The sequence below is a fragment of the Chlorocebus sabaeus genome, chromosome 19 (genome assembly GCF_047675955.1).
Source record: "Chlorocebus sabaeus isolate Y175 chromosome 19, mChlSab1.0.hap1, whole genome shotgun sequence".
NCBI classification, from domain to species: Eukaryota; Metazoa; Chordata; class Mammalia; order Primates; family Cercopithecidae; genus Chlorocebus; species Chlorocebus sabaeus.
Window position 1 is genome coordinate 12,287,368 of NC_132922.1, and position 27,397 is coordinate 12,314,764.

General features: G+C 43.2%; 1 protein-coding gene across 2 annotated transcripts in view; it reads left to right on the forward strand.

Annotated features, from left to right (window-relative positions):
* The window catches only part of FAM227A (family with sequence similarity 227 member A), an 81,188-nt gene extending 65,292 nt beyond the window's left edge, over nt 1–15,896 (forward strand). For both annotated transcript variants that reach the window (XM_038007435.2, XM_073006717.1), the window contains 2 exons: nt 2,254–2,354; nt 7,920–15,896. In XM_038007435.2, coding sequence (XP_037863363.1) covers nt 2,254–2,354; nt 7,920–7,999 — 181 coding nt within the window. In that variant the 3' untranslated portion in view covers nt 8,000–15,896. The remainder of the gene's footprint in view (nt 1–2,253; nt 2,355–7,919) is intronic.
* The last annotated feature ends 11,501 nt before the right edge of the window (nt 15,897–27,397 follow it).

Here is a 27,397-nt window from a genome sequence, read left to right on the forward strand (position 1 = left end):
TAGAGACGGAGTCTTGCTCTGTTGCCCAGGCTGGAGTGCAGTGGTGCGATCTCGGCTCAGTGCAAGCTCTGCCTCCCAGATTCATGCCATTCTCCTGCCTCAGCCTCCCAAGTAGCTGGGACTACAGGCGCCCACCACCACGCCTGGCTAATTTTTTTGTATATTTAGTAGAGACGGGGTTTCACCGTGTTAGCCAGGAGGGTCTTGATCTCCTGACCTTGTGATCCGCCCGCCTCAGCCTCCCAAAGTGCTGGGATTATAGGCATAAGCCACCGCGCCCAGCCCATTATGCTTTATTTATTCTATAGTTCATTGCCCCAACAGGTATTTTCAGCACCTTCTGGGTACCAGGCATTATGATTGCTTACATATCTGTCTCTCCCGATGGTTGTAACAAGCCTTGATGGCAGGATCCATGGAATGGCCGAGGCTAAGGTTGGAATACAGGTATTTTTACTTACTGGTTCTGTTACCATGGACTATTAAACTATTTTTGCCTTTTTGAGGCCACAGGTAGGTCCTGGTATGGGGCTAAGTTCTAGTCATGGAATAAAAAATGGAAGGGTTATTTGCACACAGCTCACTGATCCTTAGTTGTTTTGTTGCACTTCAGTCATTTGATAGTATTTCCTAGTTTGTAGGGGTTTATTGATCAAATAAATTAAGGTCTGTAAAGACTTTTCTCAGATCTAGGCCCATAGGTAGGTAATTGTATCAGTTATAATTATGTTTGGCTTAGAATGACAGAAAAACTCAAACAGTGGCTAAAATTTATTACAATTTCTTTTCTTTCATTTACAAGGACTCCAGTAGATATGAAAGTTCATAGTGACAGGGTCTTTTTTTTAATTTGAGATGGAGTCTCACTCTTTCACCCAGGCTGGAGTGCAGTAGCATAATCTCGGCTCACTGCAAGCTCTGCCCACCAGGTTCATGCCATTCTCCTGCCTCAGCCTCCCAAGTAGCTGGGACTACAGGCGCCCACCACCACGCCTGGCTAATTTTTTTGTATTTTTAGTAGAGACAGGGTTTCACAATGCTTGCCAGGATGGTCTCGATCTCCTGACCTCGTGATCCGCCCGCCTCGGCCTCCCAAAGTGCTGGGATTATAGGTGTGAGCCACTGTGCCCGGCCAAGATCTTTTATCATATTGCTCCACTAGCTTCAGCCCATGATTTAGCTTCATGGTAAAAAACGGCTGCTCAAGTTCCAGCCACCAGGTCCACATTTCATCCAGTTCAAAGGAAGATGAGTTCAAAGAAATGTATTTCTTCTGGAAGTTGCAAATAACCCTTCCATTCCATGGCCAGAACGTTTTGAAGTTCAGAACTAGTTTAAAGTTAACATTAAATTCGCATAGAATATCCAGGGTTAACTTTACAGCTTATACATTTCAGAAATAAAGGATCTCCTGTTTAATAAATAAATTCTTATTAGGTGAATTATCATAGTAAAGATTTTTTTGCCAGGAGGAAGTTTGTAACTGTGCGTTAGAAGTTGCATTGCTAAATACATCCACTTTTTGTTGTTTAAGATATTAAACACTGCTGAGCGTGGTGGCTCGCACCTGTAATCCCAGCACTTGGGGAGGCTGAGGTGGGTGGATCATGAGGTCAGGAGATCGAGACCATCCTGGCTAACACTGTGAAACCCCATCTCTACTAAAAATGCAAAAAATTAACCGGGCGTGGTGGCAGGCGCCTGTAGTTCCAGCTACTTAGGAGGCTGAGGCAGGAGAATCGCTCGAACCTGGGAGGTGGAGATTGCAGTGAGCCAAGATCATGCCACTGCACTCCAGCCTGGGCGACAGAGCAAGACTCCATCTCAAAAAAAAAAAAAAAAAGAAAAGATATTGTTGAGAAGCTCATCATGCCTTATATTAATAAAGTGATTCTCAAAGTTTTGTCTACAGATAAAAATGGTGCCTTAAAACACACCTGTGCTGCTAGACATCCAGGCAGGGTTACTCTTAAGGAAGTAGGATAGTGACTGAGCAGGGACGTGAGGCGGCTTCTAAGGAGCTGGCAGCGTTCTCTTTCTCATTCTGAGTGCTGGTTACATGGACGTGTTCAGTATATGAAAATGTCATGAGCTGCACACTTAGAATCTGTGCACTCCTAGTTTCTACGTTATACTTCAATATATGCTTTGTAAATGGTCACGCAGATCTATCAGTTTACAGGACATACAGAACATTGAGGACATGTTCATCACTCCAGCCTTTTTCTATATGTCTCTGTGTTTTCCCCTCAGGGAAATGAAGAATATTGATCAAAAAGCAGCAGATAAAAAAAAGGCAAACCACATGTTCGTCCCACCTTCAGCCTTCAATGAGGAATCACCTGACAAAAAAATGAAGGGAAGTCTCCAGAGAGAAATTGAGTTTCTTTTACAGTTTGTTCGAACAAAAACCATGGGAAATGTAGAAGTGTGAACAGTGTAAGAATAAGAATTATTTTATTTTATTTTTTTGAGACAGAGTCTCACTGTCTTCTCAAGGCTGACTGCAGTGGTGCCATCATAGCTCACTGCAGCCTCCACCTCCCAGGCTCAAGCAATCCTCCCACTTCAGCCTCCTGAGTAGCTGGGACTACAGGTGTGTGCCACCACACCCGGCTCATTTTTTATTTTTGTAGAGATGGGGATCTCACTATGTTGCCCAGGCTGGAAAATTCTTAAAACATAGGAAAGAACATATAAAAGTTCACTTATGGCCAGGCACTGTGGCTCACACCTGTAATCCCACTACTTTGGGAGGCTGAGGTGGGCAGATCATGAGGTCAAGAGATAGAGACCATCCTGGCCAACATAGTGAAACCCCACCTCTACTAAAAATACAAAAATTAGCTGGGCATGCCTGTAATCCCAGCTACTCGGGAGGCTGAGGCAGGAGAATTGCTTGAATCCGGGAGGCGGAGGTTGCAGTGAGCCAAGATCACGCCACTGCACTCCATCCTGGAGACAGAACTAGACTCTGTCTCAAAAAAAAGTTCACTTTTATGTATTACTCACACTACTCTCATTTTAGTTTTAGTGTTATTATTGGTGATAGTAAGGACTACTAATGATTTTGTACTTCCTCTGTACCAAGCATTGGCCTATGTACTTTATGAAGTGTATGAGACAGAGCTCCTTGGTTGCATGTGCCAGGAAGCCAGCTCAAACTAGCTTAAATGGAAGGAGAATGTAGCAGCTTAAATAACTGGGAAAGCCATGACAGGCCATCTGCAGGCATATTAAACCTAGGAACTTGATATTTTCAGGCTCTTTCTCTCTCTGTCTCTTGATCCTTTTCCCTTCTGTGGGCTGAATTCTTTTTCAAGCTGCCTCTGCCTCAGGGCCATGGACAGCCCAAGTCTGTCTCATAGTCCTGACCTAAAAAGCCATGTTCACTTTGCTGGAGTACATCTTCTAGTAGTTCCCAACAAAAAAGGCATATGGGAAATTATATTTGAGTCTTTGCATGTCCAAAACGTCTTTTTTTTTTTTTTTTTTTTTTTTGAGATGGAGTCTCCTTCTGTCACCCAGGATGCAGTGCAGTGGCACGATCTTGGCTCACTGCAACCTCCTTCTCCTGGGTTCAGGCAGTTCTCCTGCCTCAGCCTCCCCCAATAGCTGGGACTAAAGGTGCGTGCCACCATGTCCAGCTAATTTTTTTTTTTTTTTTTTTTTTTTTTTTTAGCAGAGATGAGGTTTCACCATGTTTGCCAGGCTAGTCTCAAACTCTTGACCTCAGGTGATCCACCCACCTCGGCCTCCCAAAATGCTGGGATTACAGGTGTGAGCCGCCACCATGCCCGGCCCTTTGTTCTATTTTTTAAAAATTATTTAAGAGATGAGAACTTGCTGTGTTGCCCAGGCTGGTCTGCAACTCCTGAACTCAAGTGATCCTCTGGCCTTGGCCTCCCAAAGTGCTGGGATTACAGATATGAAAAAATGTCTTTGTTCTTGATTAATATTTGGCAAATGTTTTGCTGGGAATAAAATTCTAAGTTAAAAGTCAATATTCTACAGAATTTTGGAAAATTTTTCCTGCGTCCTACTTTTGCTGTTGAGAAGTCTCATGCTATTCTGATTCCTATGGCTTTGTGGGTCACTGTTTTTCCCCCTGTGAGAACTTTTAGGATATTGTCTTCATTCTTTTTTTTTTTTCTTTTTTTTTTTTTTTTTTTGAGACGGAGTCTCGCTCTGTCGCCCAGGCTGGAGTGCAGTGGCGGGATCTCAGCTCACTGCAAGCTCCACCTCCCAGGTTCATGCCATTCTCCTGCCTCAGCCTCCCAAGTAGCTGGGACTACAGGCGCCCGCCACCACTCCCGGCTAGTTTTTTGTATTTTTTAGTAGAGACGGGGTTTCACCATGTTAGCCAGGATGGTCTCGATCTCCTGACCTCGTGATCTGCCCGTCTCGGCCTCCCAAAGTGCTGGGATTACAGGCTTGAGCCACCGCGCCCGACCTGTCTTCATTCTTAGTATCCTGAAGTTTCCCAATGATATACTTTGGTATGAGTCCTTTTCTTAATATGCGTCACTGAGGTTGGGAGTGCTCTCAGTCCAGAGGGCAGAGTCCTCCAATTCTGAGATTTTTGCTTGTATTATTTCTTTGAAAATTCCCTTCATTTTCTTTGCTATTTCTGGAACTATGATAGTCAATTGTCAGACCTCCTGGATTGATCCTCTAATGTTCTTATCTTTCTTTATTCACCTCTTGGCATCTGTATATATATTTCTTTTCTTTTTCAAACAACATAAATGTATTTTCTCACAGTTCTGGAGGCTAAACTTCAAGGTCAAGGTGTCAGCAGGGCCATGCTTCCTCTGCGGGGTTCAGGGTAGTCTTCCTTTGTCTCTCCCTAGCTTCGTGCGGTTGCCAACAGTCCACGGCTGTCCTTGGCTTGTAGATGCCTCACTCCAATCTCTGCCTCTGTCATCACCTAGCCTTCTTCATGTCTGTCTGCATCTATTCTTCTAAAAACAGCAGTCATATTGGATAAAGGCCCACGCTAATGTCTTCATTGAACTTGATTACATCTACAAAGACTATTTCCAAAAAAGGTGTTATTCATGGGTATTGGGGTTTACAACCTTAACATGTCTTTTGGGGAATATAATTAAACCTATAACCTCTTTCTTCTTTTTTTCTTTTTTCTTTTTTTTTTTGAGATGGAGTCTTGCTCTGTCGCCCAGGCTGGAGTGCAGTGGTGCGATCTCGGCTTACTGCAACCTCCGCTTCCCGGGTTCATGCCATTCTCCTGCCTCAGTTTCCTGAGTAGCTGGGACTACAGATGCCTGCTACCAGGCCCGGCTAATTTTTTTGTATTTTTAGTAGAGACAGGGTTTCACTGTGTTAGCCAGGATGGTCTCGATCTCCTGACCTTGTGATCCACCCATCTCGGTCTCCCAAAGTGCCAGGATTACAGGCGTGAGCCATGGTGCCCAGCCCTCCCTTTTTTTTTTTTTGAGACAGAGTTGCTCTGTCACCCAGGCTGGAGTGCAATGGCGCAATCTTGGCTCACTGCAACCTCTGCCTCCCAGGTTCAAATGATTCTCCTGCCTCAGCCTCCTGAGTAGCTGGGACTACAGACATGCACCACCACACCCGCCTAATCTTTGCATTTTTAGTAGAGACAGGGTTTCACCATGTTGACCAGGCTAGTTTCAAACTCCTGACCTCAGGTGATCCACCCACCTCAACCTCCCAAAGTCCTGGAATTACAGGCATGAGCCACCGCGCCTGGCTAAAATTTCTTTGTAGAGACAGGGTCTTGCTGTGTTGGCATTTTCTACATATAGAATCATGCTGTCTGTAGATAGAGATAGTTTTGCTTCTTCACTTCCAATTTGGATGCCTTTTATTTCTTGCCTAATTATCTGTCTAGAGCTTCTGATACAAAGTGGAATACTAGCAGTGAAAGGATGCATTTTGTCCTGTCCCTGGTCTTAGGGAAAGGCTTTCAGTCTTTAACCATTGAGTGTGCTGTTATCTGTGGGTTTGTCATAAATGTCCATAATCATATTAGAGTAATTCCATTCTATTCCCATTTTTTCTGAGTGTTTATTATCATGAAATGCTGTTGGTTCTTGTCAAATGCTTTCTCTACATCATTTGAGATAATTATGTGGGGTTTTCTCTTCATTCCTTTATTGTGCTCTATACCCTGATCCATTTGTGTTTCACTGAGGGGAACCACCCTCAGATTCCTGGGGTAAATCCCATTGGTCCTGGTGTATAATCCTTTTAATAGTCTGTTGGAGTCAGTTTGCTAGTATTTGTTGAAGATCTCTGCATTTGTATTCTTAAGGAATAGTGGTCTATAATTTTCTTTTCTTGTCATTTCTTTTTCTAGCTCTGGTATCAGCATGATGCCGGCCCCGTAAAATGAGCTATGAAAAACTATTTGCTCTTCTATTTTTTGGAAGGGCTTGAGAAGAATTGGTGTTAATTCTTCCTTAACGGTTTGGTAGAATTCACAAATGAAGCCCTGTAGTCTTTCACTTTTCTTTGTTCAAAGGGAGATTTTTGATTATTGATTCAATTGCTTTATTTGTTATAAGTCTATGCAGAATTTTTATTTTTTTCTTGAGTCAGTTTTGGTAATTTGTGTATTTCTATGAAGTTTTCCATTTCATACAGGCTATGTAATTTATTGGCATTTGTATTCTCTTACAAGCTTTATTTCTGTAAGGTCGGTAATCATGTTCCCATTTTCATCTATGTGTGTCCTTTTCTTGGTAGTCATTCAAACTCAGTTTGTTAATTTTATTGATAACTAACATTTTGTTTCTTTCAACTGACCTTCTATTTTTTCTATTCTCTATTTCATGTCCTCTGCTCTAATCTTAATCTCCTTCCTTCTGCCAGCTTCAGAGTTAGTTTGTGCTTCTTTTGCTAAGTCCACAAGTCATAAAGTGAAGTTATTGATTTGAGATGTTTCTTCTTTTTAAAACATAGGCATTTATAGCTATAAATTTCTCTCTTAGCACTGCTTTTGCTTTACTCCATAAGTTTTATTGTGTTATGTTTTTGTTTTTATTTCAAAATATTTTTTAGTATGTCTTATGATTTCTCCTTCAAGTTGTAGCATGTTCTTTCCAAATAAAGACAGTGAACCTAAATAGAAGTATAGGCTGGGCACGGTGGCTCACGCCTGTAATTCCAGCAGGTTGGGAGGACAAGGTGGGCGGATCACAAGGTCAGGAGATCAAGACCATCTTGGCCAACATAGTGAAACCCCGTCTCTACTAAAAAAAAAAGAAAAAATACAAAAAAAAAAAAATTAGCTGGGCATGGTGGTACATGCCTATAATCCCAGCTACTTGGGAGGCTGAGGCAGGAGAATCACTTGAACCCAGGAGTCAGAGGTTGCAGTGAGCCAAGATCACGCCACTGCACTCCAGCCTGGTGACAGAGCGATACTCCATCTCAAAAAAAAAAAAAAAGAAAGAAAGAAAAAGAAGAAATGTGATGCTTTCGTGAAATATTAAAGGAAGTCCTTCAGGCTTGTGAGACTAGTCTCCATGCCATAGCTCAGCATATAATATTCTGAAGATTCACATCTGGAGGTGTAAAGCAGTAGGGAACACCGAGTTAGAAAACACAATCCAGGTTTTCAGCGTCACCAGAGGGATGTCACCTCCAATGGGGTAGTACCTGCTTGCTGCCTAGAGGTTTGTGGGGCCCAGCTCAGATCCCATGCAGCAGTGTTCCTGTCAGTACTGGTGAAAGATGAAGGGTGGAGGCACCGGGGATGTGGAAGCCGTGGATGCCAGCTGTCCTACTCGACCACTTTCTCTGGAGGCAGGAGCACGCCCTCAATATTCCATGCACACAAGGATCACCACTGGCCACGCCACTGCTCACATGCAGTCTTTGAAGAAATTACATTTGTAAATTAATTTTCGTTTTTGTTTGTTTGTTTCCCCCACAGGAGGGGAAAGGAGGAGAGGAAAAGAGAAGAGAAGCAGAAGTTGAACATTTCCTTCCACTCACTTCCAAGCCCTGAGGAGCTCCGCAACCTAGAACCAGGAAGCGCCTACAGAATCTGTGATATTTCTGCTATGAGGTGGAGTGGAAGAACAAGAAAATAAGAAAATTGTGGCCAAAGACTGAGAAATAGGAATCACGATTTCACCATAGGGGAAAGATTCCGTTGTAGTTTTTCCTAGGCTGAGTGAAAAGCAGGAGTAGAGAGTTGGTGCTTGGGTCACTACATGTTTTCATACATTTACTCTTTCACTCAGTATTTTATTAAATGCATGTTGGTAAGTACGTTACAAATATGACCTCATACAAAGGTTAAACTTTCGTACCAGCCATATGAAGTAGGGATTATGCACTGCATTTTACACAGCAGCAAGCCCAGGTTTAGAAAGGTTTCTGAAGTTCTCTGCTGTAGACACTGGGTAATTAACACTAGATAAGACACAGTCCCTGTTCTCAAGGGAGTCACCATCTGGTAGAGGGAAGACAGACGTATCAACACATTAAATGCTCTAAGTATTGGACAGAGGAAAATGAAGGCAGAAGCCTGGGAGTCACACAGAGACACTTTACAGATGTCATGTCCATGGGCCGAGTTTAGAAAAGACAAGATGTTTGCCAGGCGGAAGGAGGGCATATTGGAAAGAGGCCGACAAGCCCAGTGGTTAGAGGAGCAGGGGGCAAAGGCTCAGAGGCAGCATAATAGAAGCGCCTATCAAATTATCAAATTAATAGTTCTACAAAGCTTGTTACAAAAAAATGCACTCCTCTAGGCCGCTTTTCCTTCTCCCCCACAACACTTTCCTCTATTTTTTTTTTTACTTTCCTCTTTTTTAACTGATCATTTTGGTATTTTTTCTCTACTGTATATCTAAATACACTGCTGCAGCTTCCTCTTTTTTGTTTGTGGTGTGTGTGTGTGTTTGAGACGGCGTCTCACTCTATTGCACAGGCTGGAGTGCAGTGGTGTGATCTTGGCTCACTACAACCTCCACCTCCTGGGTTCAAGTGATTCTCCTGCCTCAGCCTCCCAAGTAGCTGGGATTACAGGCACCTGCCACCATGCCTGGCTAATTTTTATATTTTTAATAGAGATGGGGTTTTGCCATGTTGACCAGGCTGGTCTTGAACTCCTGACCTCAGGTGATCCACCTGCCTCGGCCTCCCAAAGTGCCTGGATTACAGACATGAGCCACTGCGCCCCACCCAGCTTCCTCTTGATTTTTCCATGTTAGGCATTATCTATTGACTTCTCAGTAGGAAAGATGAGGGCCAGGCTCTCTCTCACACATGCACACACTTCCCATCTCCCATCCTCCCAATGGGTTTATATTGTAATTTTGGTTGGATCACTAAGCAGCATAATGATACCATAACATAATTGCCAGCTGAGCCATAAAGTGTACTATAGTTATTTTTTCTTTCTTTTTTTTTTTTTTTTTTTTTTTTTTTTTTTGAGACGGAGTCTAGCTCTGTCGCCCAGGCTGGAGTGCAGTGGCGCAATCTCGGCTCACTGCAAGCTCCGCCTCCCAGGTTCACGCCATTCTCCTGCCTCAGCCTCCCAAGTAGCTGGGACTACAGGCGCCCGCCACCGCGCCCGGCTAATTTTTTCTATTTTTTGTAGAGACAGGGTTTCACCATGGTCTCGATCTCCTGACCTTGTGATCCGCCCGCCTCGGCCTCCCAAAGTGCTGGGATTACAGGCGTGAGCCACCGCGCCCGGCCTATTTTTTCTTTCTTGTAAAACTTTTGATATCCCTGGAACTGAGTCTATTTATTTATCTTAATTTGCCTGTTCTCTTGCTTGTTTTTTTTTTTTTCTTATGTATTTACCACAGTGCATCTCCAAATTATCCATTGGTTGTATAAATCTCCCAGTTCATGCAGACACTTGACACAGTCTGTCAATTTCACCTTCATTTCTCAGCCTTCTCACCTGCTTCACCTGAGTGAATTTCTAAACTGTTCACATAATCCTGGGGATTCCCTTTTTCATTCTCTTGATCATAACTGGTTTTTTAATCTGTTTCTGTTGGTGTCTTTATGGTTCATCCACAGAGAGGCAGAGATCACTAAGATGTCAAAAGCAACACAGAAAAAGGAGGTATTCATCCTTAATGTCTCAAAGGAGGTATTCATCCTTAATGTCTCACCTTCCAGCTCATTTGAGTGAATCTTTGTCCAAGAATTGAGAGAAACTTTATAGGTAAAGCATGCACATGTTGTCTGATTTAATCTAAAATAGAAACAAGAAAACAAAAAAATAATACTGCAACTAGGGACACATTTAGTCAGTCCCAGTTCATGGGACAAGGAATATTAAAGTTCACTCCTACCATGGCCAAAGTCAGGATTTAAATGTAAATTAATTTTTTAATTTAAAAAATTTAAATTAGGCCAGGCACGGTGGCTCACACCTGTAATCCCAGCACTGTGGGAGGCTAAGGTGGGCAGATCACGAGGTCAGGAGTTCGAGACCAGCCTAGCCAACATGGTGAAACCCTGTCTGTACTAAAAATACAAAAATTAGCTGGGCGTTGTGGCAGGCGCCTGTAATCGAGAGGCTGAGGCAGGAGAATTGTTTGAACCCGGGTGGCAGAGGTTGCAGTGAGCCAAGACTGTGCCATTGCTCTCTAGCCTGGGCAATAAGAGTGAAACTCCATCTCAAAAAAAAATTTTTTTAATTAATTTTAACTAACTTAAAATTAATTTTTTCAGAGGCAGAATCTCAGTCTGTTGTCCAGGCTGGAATGTAGTGGCACAGTCATAGCTCACTGCAACCTCAAATTCCTGGGCTGAAGCGATCCTCCCACTGCAGCCTCCCAAGTAGCTAGGACTACAGGTATGCCACCATATCTGGCTAATTTTTTAAGAAATTTTTTGTACAGATGGGATCTCACTGTGTTGCCCGGGCTGGTCTCAAACTCCTGGCTTCAAGTAATCCTCCTGTCTCGTCCTTCCAAAGCACTGGGATTATAAGTGTGCCACCGCACCTGGGCTTATTATTATTATTGTATAGCATAATAATATAATAGTAATCATAGGCGATGTCATTTATTGAGTACTTACTATGTGCTGAATGTTCTGCTAAGCCTGGTTTAGACATTATCTCAGTTAACCTTCCTGGTGTCCCCGCAAGATGGATATTGTTACCTCCATTTTCTCCTAGGAAGAAACTGGGGCTTGGTGGGGATGATTAGGTATTTGCTAGATGTCTATTCTGTACCATCCCTGCACCAGGCCCTGTGAATACGGAGATAAATACACAGTCCCTGACCTTATGGGGCTCACAATCTGGAAGAAAGAGAAGGATGTGTAAACCAGTAAATGCATTAATGCTCTGATAGAGATCTGCATGGAATCTGAGAAAAACCAAGACAGGTGAAGCCAGTGTGCCAGCAGCCCTTTGGGACAGAAGATATTTCACTGAGGGGCACAGGCACAGGGGTTGGTTTGCCAAAGGACCAGCAGCTGGGCTGAGGGGCTTAGGTTTTATCATTTGAGCTTCAAGGCACAGGGCAGTGACCTGGTCTGTGCTAGAACAGTTCACCTGTCACAGCCAAGAGGAAAGAAATGGTGCAGATGGCTGTTGGCCCAAACCAAGCAGCAGATAAGCAGATCTTGGGACATATTGCTCATCCCTCAGATACACATCTTCACTTGAATCCTGAGTAGAACTCTAGGTGACCCCCTTGGAGGCTATTACCCATGTAAAAGGGGATGAAGGAAAGGTAAGAGGGAAGGAGCTCAGGCTTTGGCATGAGAAAATTTGGGCCTTTGAATCCCTGCCCTGCTTCACCATATGGATGTGTGACTCAGCATAGTAGCTTTGCAACTTGACCTTTCTGAACATGCTTTCTTGACTGCAGAAGGGGAACGCCTATCTAGGAGGGTTGTTGTGAGGATTAGATGAGATAATTTATGCAAAGTTCTTGGCACAGTACTTTTCATTTTGTAATTGCCACAAGCTGTTATTGTTATTGTTGTTATAAAGTGTGCTCTTCTTGGCCGGGTGCGGTAGCTCACGCCTGTAATCCCAGCACTTTGGGAGGCTGAGGCAGGTGGATCACCTGAGGTCAAGAGTTCAAGACCAGCCTGGCCAACATGGCGAAACTCCATCTCTACTAAAAATACAAAAAAATTAGCCAGACGTGGTGGCGGGTGCCTGTAATCCCAGCTACTCGGGAGGCTGAGGCAGGAGAATCGCTTGAACCTGGGAGGTGGAGGATGCAGTGAGCTGAGATTGTACCGTCACACTCTAGCCTGGGTAACAAGAGTGAAACTCTGTCTCAAAAAAAAAAAAAGTGTAGTTTTCTGAAACCAGAACATGTTGAACACCTGCCAAGTACAAGGCACCATGTGGGACAGATAAGCAGAGCACTCTCTTGCCTTCCCTTTACTACCCCAGTCATCGTCATCTCTTCATTTGCAGTTTCTCTAGGAACCACACTTTCCTATTTCTGGACCTTTTGTCTGTTGCTGCTTCTGCACCTGAAAATGCCTTCTCCTCCCTCCTCTTTGTTAACTGCCAACATCACTAATTCCTGCTCTTCCTCCAGGACCCTGCTTAAATGTCCCCTCCTCTTGGGAGCCTTCCCTAATATACCAGGAGCAAGGTAGACACAAGTGCTCCACTGCGTTATGCTCCAACAGCATTCTGTGCCATCCCATTATGGCAGCAGTTACCATAGTAGATTGTAATGGCCTGTTTACCTATCCGCTACTACCATTAGCCCCCATACAGCAAGAAGGTCTCCTTGTTTTCTAAGCCCAGGGCAAACTGCATTTCTGTCTCTCAGGACCATTTGTTGCACAATCCAAGATCATCCCTGCAGGGACCCTTTCCAGAAATTACTGAGGACTCAGAACTGTAGGCCTCTCAGGATGTTAAAGATGAAAAAACCTGTCTCTGCTCTTTGTAAATATTAGAACGGAAAAATATGGGAAAGAATTATTTGCCCTTTATAAGGGAAGAGGGTAGAGCATCAAAGGTAACTAACATTTAAAAAGCATTTGCTGTAATGTGGGACAAAGCAAATGGGTAATTGTATGATATTCTAATTCTATCATCCTCAGTGTTGCTGAAAATCCATATTCTCAGCATGGAAGAAAATAAATTCAAATGTTAAACTAGAAGAGATGAAGTTAAAATCCTATAGTCCTGATTTTGAATTACTTATGAATTGATGATGAAATGTATGTTTTAGAACACACAATTGCCTGAAGAACAGGAGGGATAGCTAGAGAGGGGATAGGAGGGAAGCTGGAAGGGGTTAGAAAGAGGCCCAAAGAAACTTTTGGGGGTGGCAGATATGTCTACTATCTTGATTGTGGTGAAAAGCTCATGGGTGTATACACACCTAAACACACTTTAAATGTGTGCAGTTTCTCATATGTCAATTATACTTCAATAAAGCTTTGTTAAAAAACCAACAGGCCAGGCATGGTGGCTCATACCTGTAATCCCAGCACTTTGGGAGGCTAAGGCAAGAGGATTGCTTGAGGCCAGGAGTTTGAGACCAAACAGGGCATGAGACCTTGCCTCTGCAAAAAATAAAAAATTCATCGGATGTGGTAGTGCACACCTATAGTCCCAGCTACTAGGGAGACTGAGGTGGGAGGATCGCTTGAGCCTGGGAGCTCAAGGCTGCCATGAGCTATGATTGTGCTACTGGACTCAGCCTGGGTGACAGAACAAGACCATGTATGGGAAGAAAAAAAAAAAAAAAAAAACAAACCTGGGCCAGGTGCAGTGGCTCACACCTGTAATTCCAGCACTTTGGGAGGCCAAGGCAAGGTGGGTGGAATGCCTGAGACCAGGAGTTTGAGACCAGCCTGGCCAACATGGCGAAATCCTGTCTACCCAAAATACAAAAATTAGCCAGGCGTGGTGGTGCGCACCTGGAATGCTAGCTATTCGGGAGGCTGAGACACGAGAATCACTTGAACTTGGGAGGCGGAGGTTACAGTGAGCTGAGATCGCACCACTGCACTCCAGCCTAGGTGACGGAGTGAGACTGTCTCAAAAGAAAACAAAAAAGGAAAGGAAAGGGGAAAGGAAGAAACTAATTGGATGCTAGGGAACCACCTCATTATTTTGAAAACTGGTAAGTAAATTTAATAAGCATTTATCTTACCATTCCCATATGAACTGTATTACCAGGTAACCAAATAGTAGAGGAAGAGAAGCTTGTCTTTAGAAACAATCCACCTAATAAATTCAGAAATAATGATAGACTTAAATTATCACCATTTTGCAACCCCCAATGAATTAATGGATCTAGGTTGATCGTCCATGGCTGCTTACATCACAAAAGACAAACAGCTATTAAATGCCTTCTGATGTTAGACCATAAGACCACCTATCAAATAGTCTTACAAATAAGTAAACCTGAATGTGATCTGAACTCTAGACCCAACTACCGTAACAGGAAATACAGAGGATGGGGACAGCATGGTAAATGGCAAATGACACCTAGGGGATACAATCAGCAAAATCCAGGCTATGGAAAACTCCAGGGCAAATGGCTTCATCTTTTTCAACAAATAAGTTTCAAGGGAAAAAGAGAGAGGAAATATATAGATTAAAAGAGACTTAAAAGAAGACATCAGTTGCCAAGCATGATGGCCCATGCCTGTAATCCCAGCACTTTGGGAGGCCAAGGTGGAAGAACTCCTAGAGCCCAGGAGGTGAGACCAACCTGGGTAACACAGTGGGACCTCGTCTCTACAAAAATAACAAGTAAAAAGTAGCGGGGCAAGGTGGCATACGCCTGTAGTCCTAGCTACTTGGGAGGCTGAGGTGGGAGAATTGCCTGAGCCTAGGAGTTGGAGGGTTCAGTGAGCTATGATCATGCCACTACACACTCCAGCCTAGGTGACAGAATGAGACCACATCTCCAAAAAAGAAGAAGAAGAAGACATCAATCAATTGCAACATGTGGACATTGTTTGGATCCCATTGAAACAAACTTACAATGTGGCATTTGAGCCTGGCACGGTGGCTCACACCTGTAATCCCAGCACTTTGGGAGGCCGAGGTGGGCGGATCATGAGGTCAGGAGATCGGGACTATCCTGGCTAATCCAGTGAAACCCCGTCTCTACTTAAAAAAAAAAAAAAAAAAAAAAAAATTAGCTGGGCATGGTGGCAGGCACCTGTAGTCCCAGATACTCGGGAGGCTGAGGCAGGAGTATGGCGTGAACCTGGGAGGCGGAGCTTGCAGTGAGCCGAGATTGCACCACTGCACTCCAGCCTGGGCGACACAGCGAGACTCCGTCTCAAAACAAAACAAATAAAATAAAATAAAATGTGGCATTTATGAGACAAATGGATATTTGAATCCTAAATATTTTATATATAAAATTATTTTTAGGTGTGATAATGGCATTATGGTTATATTTTTTAACGAGTTGTTACATTTCAGAGATATATACTGAAATATTCACAGATGGAATTATAAGATTGATGGAATTTGTACTCAGATAATATGGGAGAGAGAAAGTGGATGGAGGTATAGGTGAAACAAGATTGACCATATGTTGAAAATTGTTGAAGATGGGTGATGGGAATATTATACTGTTTTACTTTTGTATATATTTGATATTATCCATAATTTTTAAAATTAAAAGCATTTACCATGGACACTTCTAAGCTTATTTTACACACTGTTTTATTCTCATCTCACTAAAGCTCTGTGAATGAGGTACATTTTACCCCATTTTCAAATTGAGGGTCTTCTTGTTTAAAGCACCATTACTCCTGGCTTGGGACTTCTGTTATACAATATTCTCCTAGTATTCTCTTTGCCCTCTCTCTTGCCCCTCCAATTAATTCTCCACACAGGAGCCCACATACTTCATATGTATTAACCCATTTAATTCTCACAACTCAGTGTCAATACTATTCTTGGTTTTCAGATGACGAAACTAAGGCACAGAGAGGTTAGATAATATTCCCAAGACCACACAGCTAGTGAATGGCTGAAGTGTGCTGTACATCTGGCTTAATTGCTGCTCCTATGTGTACTTATGACAGGAAAATAAAGTCAAGATATGAATATACAGACCTGCCATATAGTGGTTTAGCATGTCGGTTAAGAGCATGGACACTGGTGCCAGACTGTGAGCCTCAGGCAAGTTACTTAACCTCCTGGCGCCCCAGTTCCATCATGTAAATAGGGGTGATAATTGTTACTGCCTCATGGTATCTGTGTGAGGAGTGGATGCATGAATCTGTGGGAGGCACTTAGAACAGTGCCTGACACATGGTAAGTGCAGCATTTGTTGGCTATCGTGATCATTATTGGGTGTTCAACAAATACTCGTTCCTTTTGGCCTCTCTTCTTTAATTTTGAAATAAAAATTCTCCAGCAGAACCACTTGCAGTTCCCCAAATAAGCCTCTGTGTTCCTTCTACCTTCCCCGCCCTGCCCAATGGACAAATCCTCTCTGATCCAGCCCCAAACCAAAGGCCACCATCCCTGCAATCCCAGAGGGAGCTCTACTTGGTTCCCAGCTGCATGTCTAATCCCTCTTATCCTGCCTTGTGTGGTGATTATCTGTTTCTGCATTGTCTTCTCTACTAGACTCATGGCTCCTTGAGGGCAGGTACCTGTCCTTATATCCATCAGACGTGGAACTGAGCAGTGTTGAATAATGCTGATAAAATAAACTGTCATAGCAAGCCTCTCTTGGACAGCTATGTGCTGAAGTTAAAAAGTTTTTCAAATTTGGATGGAAAAACTGAGAAAGCCCAAAATGACTATTATATATACATGTATGTATGTGCATACATACATACAGTCATGTGCCACGTAACAATGTTTCAGTCAACAGCTGATTTCAGTCAACAGCTGACTGAATATATGACGGTGGTCCCATAAGATTATAATGGAGCTAAAAAATTCCTATCACCTAGCAACTCTTAGCCTTCATAATGTCGTAGCATAACGCATTACTCACGTGTTTGTGGTGATGTTGGTGTGAACAAACGTACTGTGTTGCCTGCCAATCATATAAAATATAGTACACAATACGGATGTAATGGTAATAAATGACTATGTTACTGGTTTATATTTTATTTATTTAATTATTTAATTTTCAGTGTTCTTTGGGTATGGTTTATGTATTTACTATCTTACAGTTTTTATCATTATTTTAGAGTGTACTCCCACTTATTTAAAAAAAATGTTAACTGTAAAACAGCCTCAGGTAGGTCCTTCAGGAGGTATTACAGAAGAAGGCATTGTTATCATAGGTGATGACAGCTGCATGCATGTGATTACCCTAGAGACATTCCAGTGGGACAAAGATGTGGAGGTGGAAGACAGTGATATTAATGATCCTGACCCTGTGTAGGCCTAGGCTACTGTGTGTGTTTGTGTCTTCATCTTTAACCAAATAAATTTTAGGTTAAAAAAAAAAAATTGGCTGGGCACGGTGGCTCATGTCTATAATCTCAGCACTTTGGAAGGCCGAGGCAGGTGGATCACTTGAGGTCAGAAGTTCAAGACCAGCCTGGCCAACATGGTGAAACTCTGTCTCTACTAAAAATACAAAAATCGGCCGGGCGTGGTAGCACACACCTGTAATCCCAGCTACTCGGGAGGCTAAAGCAGGAGAATTGCATGAAGTTGGGAGGCAGAGTTTGCAGTGAGCTGAGATAGTGCCACTGCACTCCAGCCTGGGTGACAAAGCAAGGCTCCATCTCAAAAAAAAAAAAAAAAAAAAAAAAAAAGCCAGGCATGGTGACTCATGCCTGTAATCCCAGCACTTTGGGAGGCTGAGGTGTGTGGATCACAAGGTCAGGAGATTGAGACCATCCTGGCTAACACGGTGAAACCCCGTCTCTACCGAAAATGCAAAAATTAGCTGGGCATGGTGGCACACGCCTGTAATTCCAACTACTCAGGAGGCTGAAGCAGGAGAATCACTTGAACCCAGGAGGCGGAGGTTGCAGTGAGCCAAGATGGCGCCATTGCACTCCAGCTTGGGCAAGAAGAGCGAAACTCCGTCTCAAAAAAAAAAAAGAAAAGAAAAAAAAAGAAGCATTTTTAAAATAGAAAAAACTCATAAGGATATAAAGAAAGAAAATATTGTTGTGTAGTTATACAATGTGTTTGTGTTTTAAGCTACTCCAAAAGAGTTTAAAAGTTTAAAAGAATTAAAGTTTATAAAATAAAAAAGTTACAATAAGCTAAAGTTAATTTATTATTAAAGAAAAATATTTTTGTATAAATTTAGTGTAGCCTAAATGTACAGTGCTTATAAAGTCTACAGTAGTGTATAGTAATGTCCTAGGTCTTCACACTCACTCACTGACTCACCCAGAGCAATTTCCAGCTCCATTTATTATAAATGCCCATTTATTATAAGCTCCATTTATTGTAAGTGCCCTATGTAGTTGTACTGTTTTTTTATCTTTTTTTTTTTTTTTTTTTTTTTTTTTTTTTTTGAGACAGAGTCTTGCTCTGTCACCCAGGCTGGAGTGCTGTGGCCGGATCTCAGCTCACTGCAAGCTCCGCCTCCCGGGTTTACGCCATTCTCCTGCCTCAGCCTCCCGAGTAGCTGGGACTACAGGCGCCCGCCACCTCGCCCGGCTAGTTTTTTGTATTTTTTTAGTAGAGACGGGGTTTCACCGTGTGAGCCAGGATGGTCTCGATCTCCTGACATTGTGATCCACCCGTCTCAGCCTCCCAAAGTGCTGGGATTACAGGCTTGAGCCACCGCTCCCGGCCTTTTTTTATCTTTTATACTATATTTTTACTGTACCTTGTGTATGTTTAGATATGTTCAGATACACAAATATTTACCATAGTGTGATAGTTGCCTACATTATTCAGTACAGCAACATGCTGTACAGGCTTATAGCCTAGGAGCAATAGGCTATCCCATGTAGCCTAGGCCTGTAGTCAGGTATAGCACAGAGTATACTAGGTCTGTGTAAGTACACTCTATACTGTTCACACAATGACCAAGTTGCCCAGTAATGCATTTCTCAGAGTATATCCCCATTGTTAAGTGACACGTGACTGTGTGTATATATATACGTGTGTAAATATATATACACACATAATATACAGTATTTAATATGTAAAACATTTATATTTAACTTTTATGTGTATATATAACCCATAAAATATGTATAAAACACATACATGTTTATATTTATGTATATATAAAATCCTTTTGGGCTTTGTCATTTGTTGTCTATCTCATACATGTATGTTATATATCAATATATTAAAAGTTTATATAAATGGTCATTTATAAAAGAAGTTTAAGCTAAACCAGAAATTCATTTGTGCCTAGATATTTGTACTTCTTTAAATCTTGTTCCAAGTAATGTGTTCCTTTAAAGCCTATATGTAAATGAAAATATTTACTATTTAATTTCTTTCTTTTTTTTTGAGATGGAGTCTCGCTCTGTCGCCAATCTGGAGTGCAGTGGTGCGATCTTCACTCACTGCAACCTCCCCCTCACGGGTTCAAGCGATTCTCCTGCCTCAGCCTCCTGAGTAGCTGGGACTGCAAATGCATGCCATTGCACCCAACAATAAGTCAAGTTTTTGCCCTGACATTTCATTTATCTAGAACTTGGATAGATTTTTCTAGAACTCGCATGGAGTCTAATTTTTTCTCAGAACAGTACTCAAGTAGGTGAACAGAAATTGGTAGTATGTGAGCAAAAACAGGACATTTAGCCACCTGGCTGTGGTATATTGGATTATGGTTAAATAAACTATATTTATGAAATCTAAAAGGTGCAAGGGAAGAAAACATGATTAAAAAAAAAAAGGACAGACTAAGACTAAAGTGAGTATCAACTGTTAATCACGACACTTAGGTTAGAATGACCTGTTTATGCCTTTTTCTTCCGTACGTACAACAGAAAGCAAGATAGGTCACCAGCAGCTCTACTGGAGCCACCCATGAAAATTTGGCCAGTGTTCGTGCTCTTGTCATGTCTGCCCAAACCAGCAAGGTCTGATTCAGAAATACGGCCTCAGCCGGGTACGGTGGCTCACGCCTGTAATCCCAGCACTTTGGGAGGCTGAGGCAGGCGGATTACTTGAGGTCGAGAGTTCCAAACCAGCCTGGCTAACATGGCAAAACCCTGTCTCTACTAAAAATACAGAAATTAGCTGGCATGGTGGCAGGCCCCTGTAATCCCAGCTACTCAGGAGGCTGAGGCAGGAGAATCACTTGAACCCAGAAGGCAGAGGTTGCAGTGAGCCGAGATGGCACCACTGCACTCCAGCCTGGGCGAAAGAGCAAGACTCTATCTCAAAAACAAAAGAAAAGAAAAGAAAAGAAAGAAAACGAAAAGAAAAGAAAAAGAAAAAAAAAGATGGCCTTAATGTGTGCTGCCAGTCAGTACACAAAGGATATAGGTTTCATGAAGTTGGACTAAGTGATCTTCCTTGAATAGATTATCCAAGGCATCCACTCAATGAAAGAAAAAAACTCTTTTTACATAAAATAAAAATTTAATTTTTTGGTTTTTCTTTTTTTTTGAGATGGAGTCTCCCTCTGCTGCCAGGCTGGAGTGCAGTGGCACGTTCTCGGCTCACTGCAATCTCTGACTCCCTGGTTCAAGCAATTCTCCTGCCTCAGCCTCCCGAGTAGCTGGGATTACAGGCACGCTCCACCACACCCAGCTAATTTTTGTATTTTTAGTAAAGACGGGGTTTCACCATGTTTGCCAGGATGGTCTCGATCTCCTGACCTCGTGATCCGCCTGCCCTGGCCTCCTAAAGTGCTGGGATTACATGCGTGAGCCACTGCAACTGGCCTAAAAAAATTATTTTTAAAGGAACAACCTGTTTATGGGTCTGCGTCTCCCAAGCACTGTTGCTTTCCACAGCAGAGACTTAGTCACCTTTCTATCTGTGTGCTTAGCACAGTGCACACTATTTTTCCTTTAATGTATTTTTCACAATTCTGCTTATATAGTTCTTTGTATAAAATCTATCTTTCCTACTAGACTGTGAGCTCTGTAACAGCTGTGAAATAACCAACTCTTTCTTTGCCAGGACATGAAAACTAGTACAACCAAATATTTCCATGAGCTTTAAATATTTATCAATAGCTTTAAAATTGTCCTTTCAATCAATGATTATATATCCAGAAATCTACCCTAAGAAAAGGGATCCTCAGCCAGGTGCAGTGGCTCGTGCCTGTAATCCCAGCACTTTGGGAGGCCAATGTGAGAGGACGGCTTGAGCCCAGGAGTTCAAGACCAGCCTTGGCAACATAGTGAGACCCCATCTCTATTTTTTTAAATTATAAATAAATAAAAGTAATCCTAAAAAATAAACTATGCAAAAAGATGCTGACACTAATTAGTAATGTCCAATAATAGGGAAATTGTCAATAATACATTCAATGAAATATTATGCAACCATTTAAAATTATGCTTAAGACATGGAAAAATGCTTACTAGGCAACTGAAAAAGTAGGATTAGAAATTACCTGCTCACACCTGTAATCCCAGCACTTTGGGAGGCGAGGAGGGCAGATCATGAGGTCAGGAGATCGAGACAATCCTGGCCAACATGGTGAAACCCCGTCTTTACTAAAAATACAAAAATTAGCTGGGCATGGTGGCACGGGCCTGTAATCCCAGCTACTCAGGAGGCTGAGGCAGGAGAATCGCTTGAACCAGGGAGTCAGAGGTTGCAGTGAGCTGAGATCATGCCACTGCACTCTAGGCTGGTGACAGAGTGAGATTCAGTCTCAAAAAAAAAAAAAAAAAAAAAGTAGATATTCAAAACTATATACAACTTTTGCCTTTTATTTTGCTAATCATTGCTTCGAATAAAGATGGGAACTTTGGTTTTTGATTTTTTGGTTCATAATCTTACAGATTTTTTTTTTCTTCTTTCTACTTTTCTGGTTTTTTCTGTAAACCTATAGTAAACCCCTTTAGGTTAATGCAAATCCACACACTGCAGAATTAGTATCTTTCAGAATATTCCCTCTGCTGAGGCAAGAAACACAATATTTGAAATGTCTATGTACACTAGAAGTGTAAGAAAAAACAGCATGACAAGATTGATGGAACTAGAATACTGAGGAAAAAAAGAGAAAGTTTGGCAAATGTAAGAGGTGTTTTACTAGTCATTCATTCTCCAAATAAGTATTGAACTCCAGCTAAATGCACTCTCTTAAGTTAGTACTTGTTCCCTCTTATTACCTGACTAATGAATTACTCATGGGTGTCAGCCTCTAATACCATGTTCCCCAGTTACCCACAAACTGAATAAGATGTCCCTCCCATGCGTTCCTATGGCACCCCCTATGCCTTCTTGTAACTGCAGGTGAATAATGTAAGGCCCTAGGTTAAAATTTTAATTGACTCTTTACAAACAGCAGTCATTTTAAGCCTTTATGTAGCCAGGGGAAGGAGCCACTAAGAGATACACGTCTCAGAAATAGACTACAAGTACCTTATTCTTAAAGGCAAATTATTTGAAAATGGAGATAAAGAAATGGAACACTGCTGGACACAATGGCTCATGCCTGTAAACCCAGCACTCTGGGAGGCTGAGACAGGAGGATCACTTGAACCCAGAAGTTTGAGACTAGGGCAACATGGTGAAACCACATCTCTACAAAAAAATACCAAAAAATTAGCTGGATGTGGTGGCTTGTGCCTGTAGTGCCATCTATTTGGGAGGCTGAGGTGGGAGGATCGCTTGAGCCTGGGAGATTGAGGCTGCTGTGAGCCAAGATCTTACCACTGTACTCTAGCCTGGGTGACAGAGGGAGACCCTGACTCAAAAACAAAAAGCAAAACAAAACAAACAAATATGTTTAAGGGGAATTCTACCCAGTGAAATTTGTACGTGATGAGCCTTCATTCTTTAGTTCTCTATTAAAGCATTTCTCAAATTCAAGCTCTTGAAATTTCAAGAATATGTATCAGCAAGCATCACTTTGTAGAAGCCCAACTATATGTGCTGGAATCCTGTGCCTCTATTTGGTTATGAGGTGACTGTCCACGGAGGGGCAGTAAAGTGTAATAGTTTAAAATTCAGGTCTTAACTATAATCCCACTGCCTATTTCTTTATTTCTTAAAATACTATAAAAATGACACAAAATGTTAAAATTGTATAGAGAAATTGTGGACTTCCTGAAGGATTTGAAAAATTAGGCAAGCTATGCTATCCAGTTAATAATTGACACAAAAGCTCTGGTTTGCCATGGTCTATATTGTGGATAGGAAAGTACCATTTTGCCATGCAGAATATATTTTTTAAAAATATAAGCATACTTATCAATTTTTCTTTTCCTTTTTTTTTTTTTTTTTTTTTTTTTGAGACATCTCACTCTGTCTCCCAGGCTAGAGTGCAGTGGCACGATCTTGGCTCACTGCAACCTCTGCCTCCTGGGTTCAAGCAATTCTCCTGCCTTAGCCTCCCAAGTAGCTGGGATTACAGTTGTGTGCTACCATGCCCGGCTAATTTTTGTATTTTTAGTAGAGACAGGGATTCACCATCTTGGCCAGGCTGGCCTCGAACTCCTGACCTCGTGATCCACCTGCCTTGGACTCCCAAAGTGCTGGGATTACAGGCGTGAGCCTCCGCACCCAGCCACTTATCAGACTTTCATGGCTTCTGAGTTTTGTATCATACTTAAAAAGATGTTCCTTATTACAAAGTAATTTTGAATGTCCCATATTTTCTTCTAGTACTTTTATTATTTTATTGTTCAGATTTAATTTTTTGATCTGTCTGGAATTTATTTTGGTATAATGTGTAAAATGTGGTTCCAATTTTATTTTTCTTCCAGATGGTTACCTAGTTGTTCTAACACTATTCACTGAATTCATCATTTCTCCACTGATCTGAAATGCCACCTTCATGATATTCAGAGTTTTTGTATGATATGAAAGACTAATTTTTTTTGGTTCCGACTTTGAGTCGAAAGGTCTTCATGTGCACTTGTTAACTGCCCCAGAGTTTGTTGTTGTTTTAAACATTTTAAAAGTTGTCTCTAACCATCAATATGATACCCAAATAAGATCTTTCTCCTCCCTTCATGAATTTGTCATTACCCAGCTCATTTTAGTTTCTTTAAGTGTACTGCACACAACCTTCAAATATTATGAACATTTCTCTCTCCCAGCTGTCACTACACCAAACTACATATGTTATATTTCCCTAAATCATCTTGCTGTGCTCTTTGCAGCTCTTCTGTAGACTGTTGATGTCTTCACCTAACGAGTTGCTCAAAAGTTCCCATAATTATTTAGGTGATGCCTCAGAGTGAAAGCCTTTCATCACTATCCAGTTCCTTCCCCAAATGGGCATTCATTTCCATATAACAGGGACGGCTATGTTTGGGCGAAAATAACAGATTTGGAAGCACAATGGCAGTTATTTGTTGGATCTTGAAACGATCCACCTGTTGGGGGCGGGGGAGCGTCCTACACAAAAATGCCAACTGCTATTGTGGGAATGTTTTGCTATTTATTCCAGCAAAATGATTCAGACAGAAAAAACAAAAAAGGATCGCCCTGTACTAGGTCTTGAACCCAAAGAACTGTTTGCACAGAGATTCATCCAAGATACATCACAGCCTCCACCTCGGCAGCTGCTCTCTCAAATGTTTCCTGACTCTCCTCAAGTCAGTCTCCGCGTGAGGGGAGGAGGAGGACGCTGCCAGCGATGGCGCTGCTGGCACGAAGGCTGGCCTGCGACTTCTATTTAAAAGCTGAACCAAAATATACTTGGCGTCTGTGGTCTATTTAAAACTTCAAGTTAAGACAGAGAAAAAAATTACTCTCCATCCTGAATGGGCCTTGGGTATCTCAATCACAGACAAGAGTGGCAAATGGTGAGAGTCAGAAAGCGGGAAATTAGGAACGCTGAGGGAGCACGGCCAAACTCTGAAGCCAGGCATGAAAACCTGGAGGCGAAAGAGAAGCCATGGGCAGCGGCGGCGGGGGGAAAGGGGCCCGGATTCGACCTTCTAACCCAAGGCTCCATCTGCTACTCTCGCGACCAAGACTTATCGCCAACGTCAGCCACCTCTGCTCAGCGCCCCTCCCCCGACTCAAGGCGTCCTCCTCAGAACCCTAGTCTCAGGGTCCTCTCCCGGACTTTAGGGAGGTGCACAGATCGAGGGACGCCCCAGCTCAACGGTCTCCTCCCTTCAAGGCCCCGCTCCTCAGGGCGCTCCCTCCACAGCGCCCCTCCCTCACTCCCTCACCTCAGCGCGCCACGCGCCGCAGGCTCCTCTTGGTTTCCTGCCCCTCAGTCCTCGCCCCGCCCCCTCGCCCTGCGCCCTGCCCCGACTCTCCCCTCGCTACGCCCCCTGCAGGCCACGCCCTCTGGTTCCCCCAACTGTGAGCCCGCTCTTCCCCCGCCCCTCCTTCTTCGCCCCGCCCCCATAGCGCCCCTCCCCGCGTCGCCCCCTGTGGGCCCGCCCGCTCCCCGCCCTTCCACCCTCACCCCGCCTCCTCACCCTGCGCCCCGCCCCGGCCCCTTGGTCCTCGCCCCGCCTTCCTCATTTGGCGCCAAACCCTGTGGTCAACTGCGCGCGGGTTTCCAGGCTCCGCGTTCTGGGCCCGAGTTAGAATCCTGTCAGCTGAGGACTGGAAAGGTCGGGCGGGGGCATAGGGGCTTCACCTTGAAAATCTCGGGGAGACTGTGGGTACGAGGGGGGTAAGTGGCATAAACGGACAGCGTGCGAAGACTGAGCGGACGCTCGTTTTGAGAAGACGCGCTTCCCTTTCTAGCTCTTTTTTTAGGGTTCCCGGGCTAGTGACTCTGAGCGTTCCGCTCCGACCCCTGGGGAGGAATTTTAGTGACCTTGAGAGATTTCCAACCTCCTTATTTTCAATCTAATCGGACCTAAGTCTAGGAGAGCCCGCCTCATCCTCCTGACCAGGGAATCCCGTGTCAGGAAAATGTCCGGCGGCCGCACGGGGTCTGCCCAGGCCTCCTGCTGAGGGAGGCGTTGAGGGCGACCCGACCGCGCTGCTGCCCCCACCAGAGAGGGGACAGCTGGGTGGTCTTAAACCGGGGGATTGGGGAGCCCTGCCTTCAAGCCAACCGTTGAGTCCATCGACGGCTCTTTGAGAGATGGGGGACAATCTTTTCATTTCATCACGGGGAGAAGAAATGGATGTTTTTTTCTTCGATGGGGACAGTAAATGTGGAATTGGGGTAGTCATAGCTAGCCATCTGAAGGACAGTGTCCCCGAAGATCCCATCCGAACGGTCTCGGTTGCCTTCCATCCTTTGCGGTTTGAGGTGCTGGGTGGTAGGACCCTGCTCCTGCCTTCGTATTAATAGTTCGTTCCCTTTGTTCTAAGGTCCAACCCCTGACTTTGGTATCAAATGAGGAAATGGAATCGACCAAGAAAAATGATTATTTGTACCGCATTTTATTGTAATAAACACAATCACGCCTTGTGGATTCCTGAGATTTCTCTTTGGGTCTACAATGTTAAAAACTTTAACTGCTTATCAGCCTTACTATAATATTATGATCCACCAATTTTTTTTTTTTTTTTTTTTTTTTGAGACTGAGCCTCTCACTGTTGCCCAGGCTGGAGTGCAGTGGCGCAATCTCGGCTCACCGCAACCTCCGCCTCCCAGGTTCAAGCGATTCTCCTGCCTCAGCCTCCCGAGTAGGTGGGATTACAGGCGCCCACCACCATGCCCGGCTGATTTTTTTTGTATTTTTAGTAGAGACGGGGTTTGGCCAGGCTGGTCTCGAACTCCTGACCTTGTGATCTGCCCTTCTTGGCCTTCCAAAGTGCTGGGATTACAGGCAGTGAGCCGCCGCGCCCGGCCCACCATATTTTTAAATCTTAAAAAAAAATCATGAAACTAGTAAATACTGTGAAAGAAAGTATAGCTAATGTTCTATGAAACAAAAAGGTAGGTGTTACAGGAGTACCCATTCATAATCAGCAGACAGGAAGGCATTCATCATAGATGAGAAAAATAAAATCCATTTATTGAGGACAAAGTTGGAGGTGCCAGGGAGGACACAAGGAAGAATGATATATTGTCAAGGTTCTTAGAGTTTTGTTGTTAAACATAAACAAGAAAGGTTAAAAGCAATAAGCAATTTTAAATAACATTTCAAGGCAGTAATAAAGTCGTGATTAGCTGTGCAATGGAAACCAGATGATAAGTGATCACTATTGGGGAAAGAGAAGAAACTAATCACCCCCCAATTTGCCCCTCAGGCACCTGTGTGCATGTGGGGACACACACAAACACACACACAAGAAATAATGCCACATGCCTCACAGAAAGAAGATAGACTGGCCTAGTCTTTCCAAGTTAAATGCTTCTCTTATTGTCCTTCTAGTCCTTGGTGACTTTGAAATGAAATCAGAGGCCCCTGGACAAAGGACTACTTCTTACATAATATTTCTTTTTTTCCCAGAAGT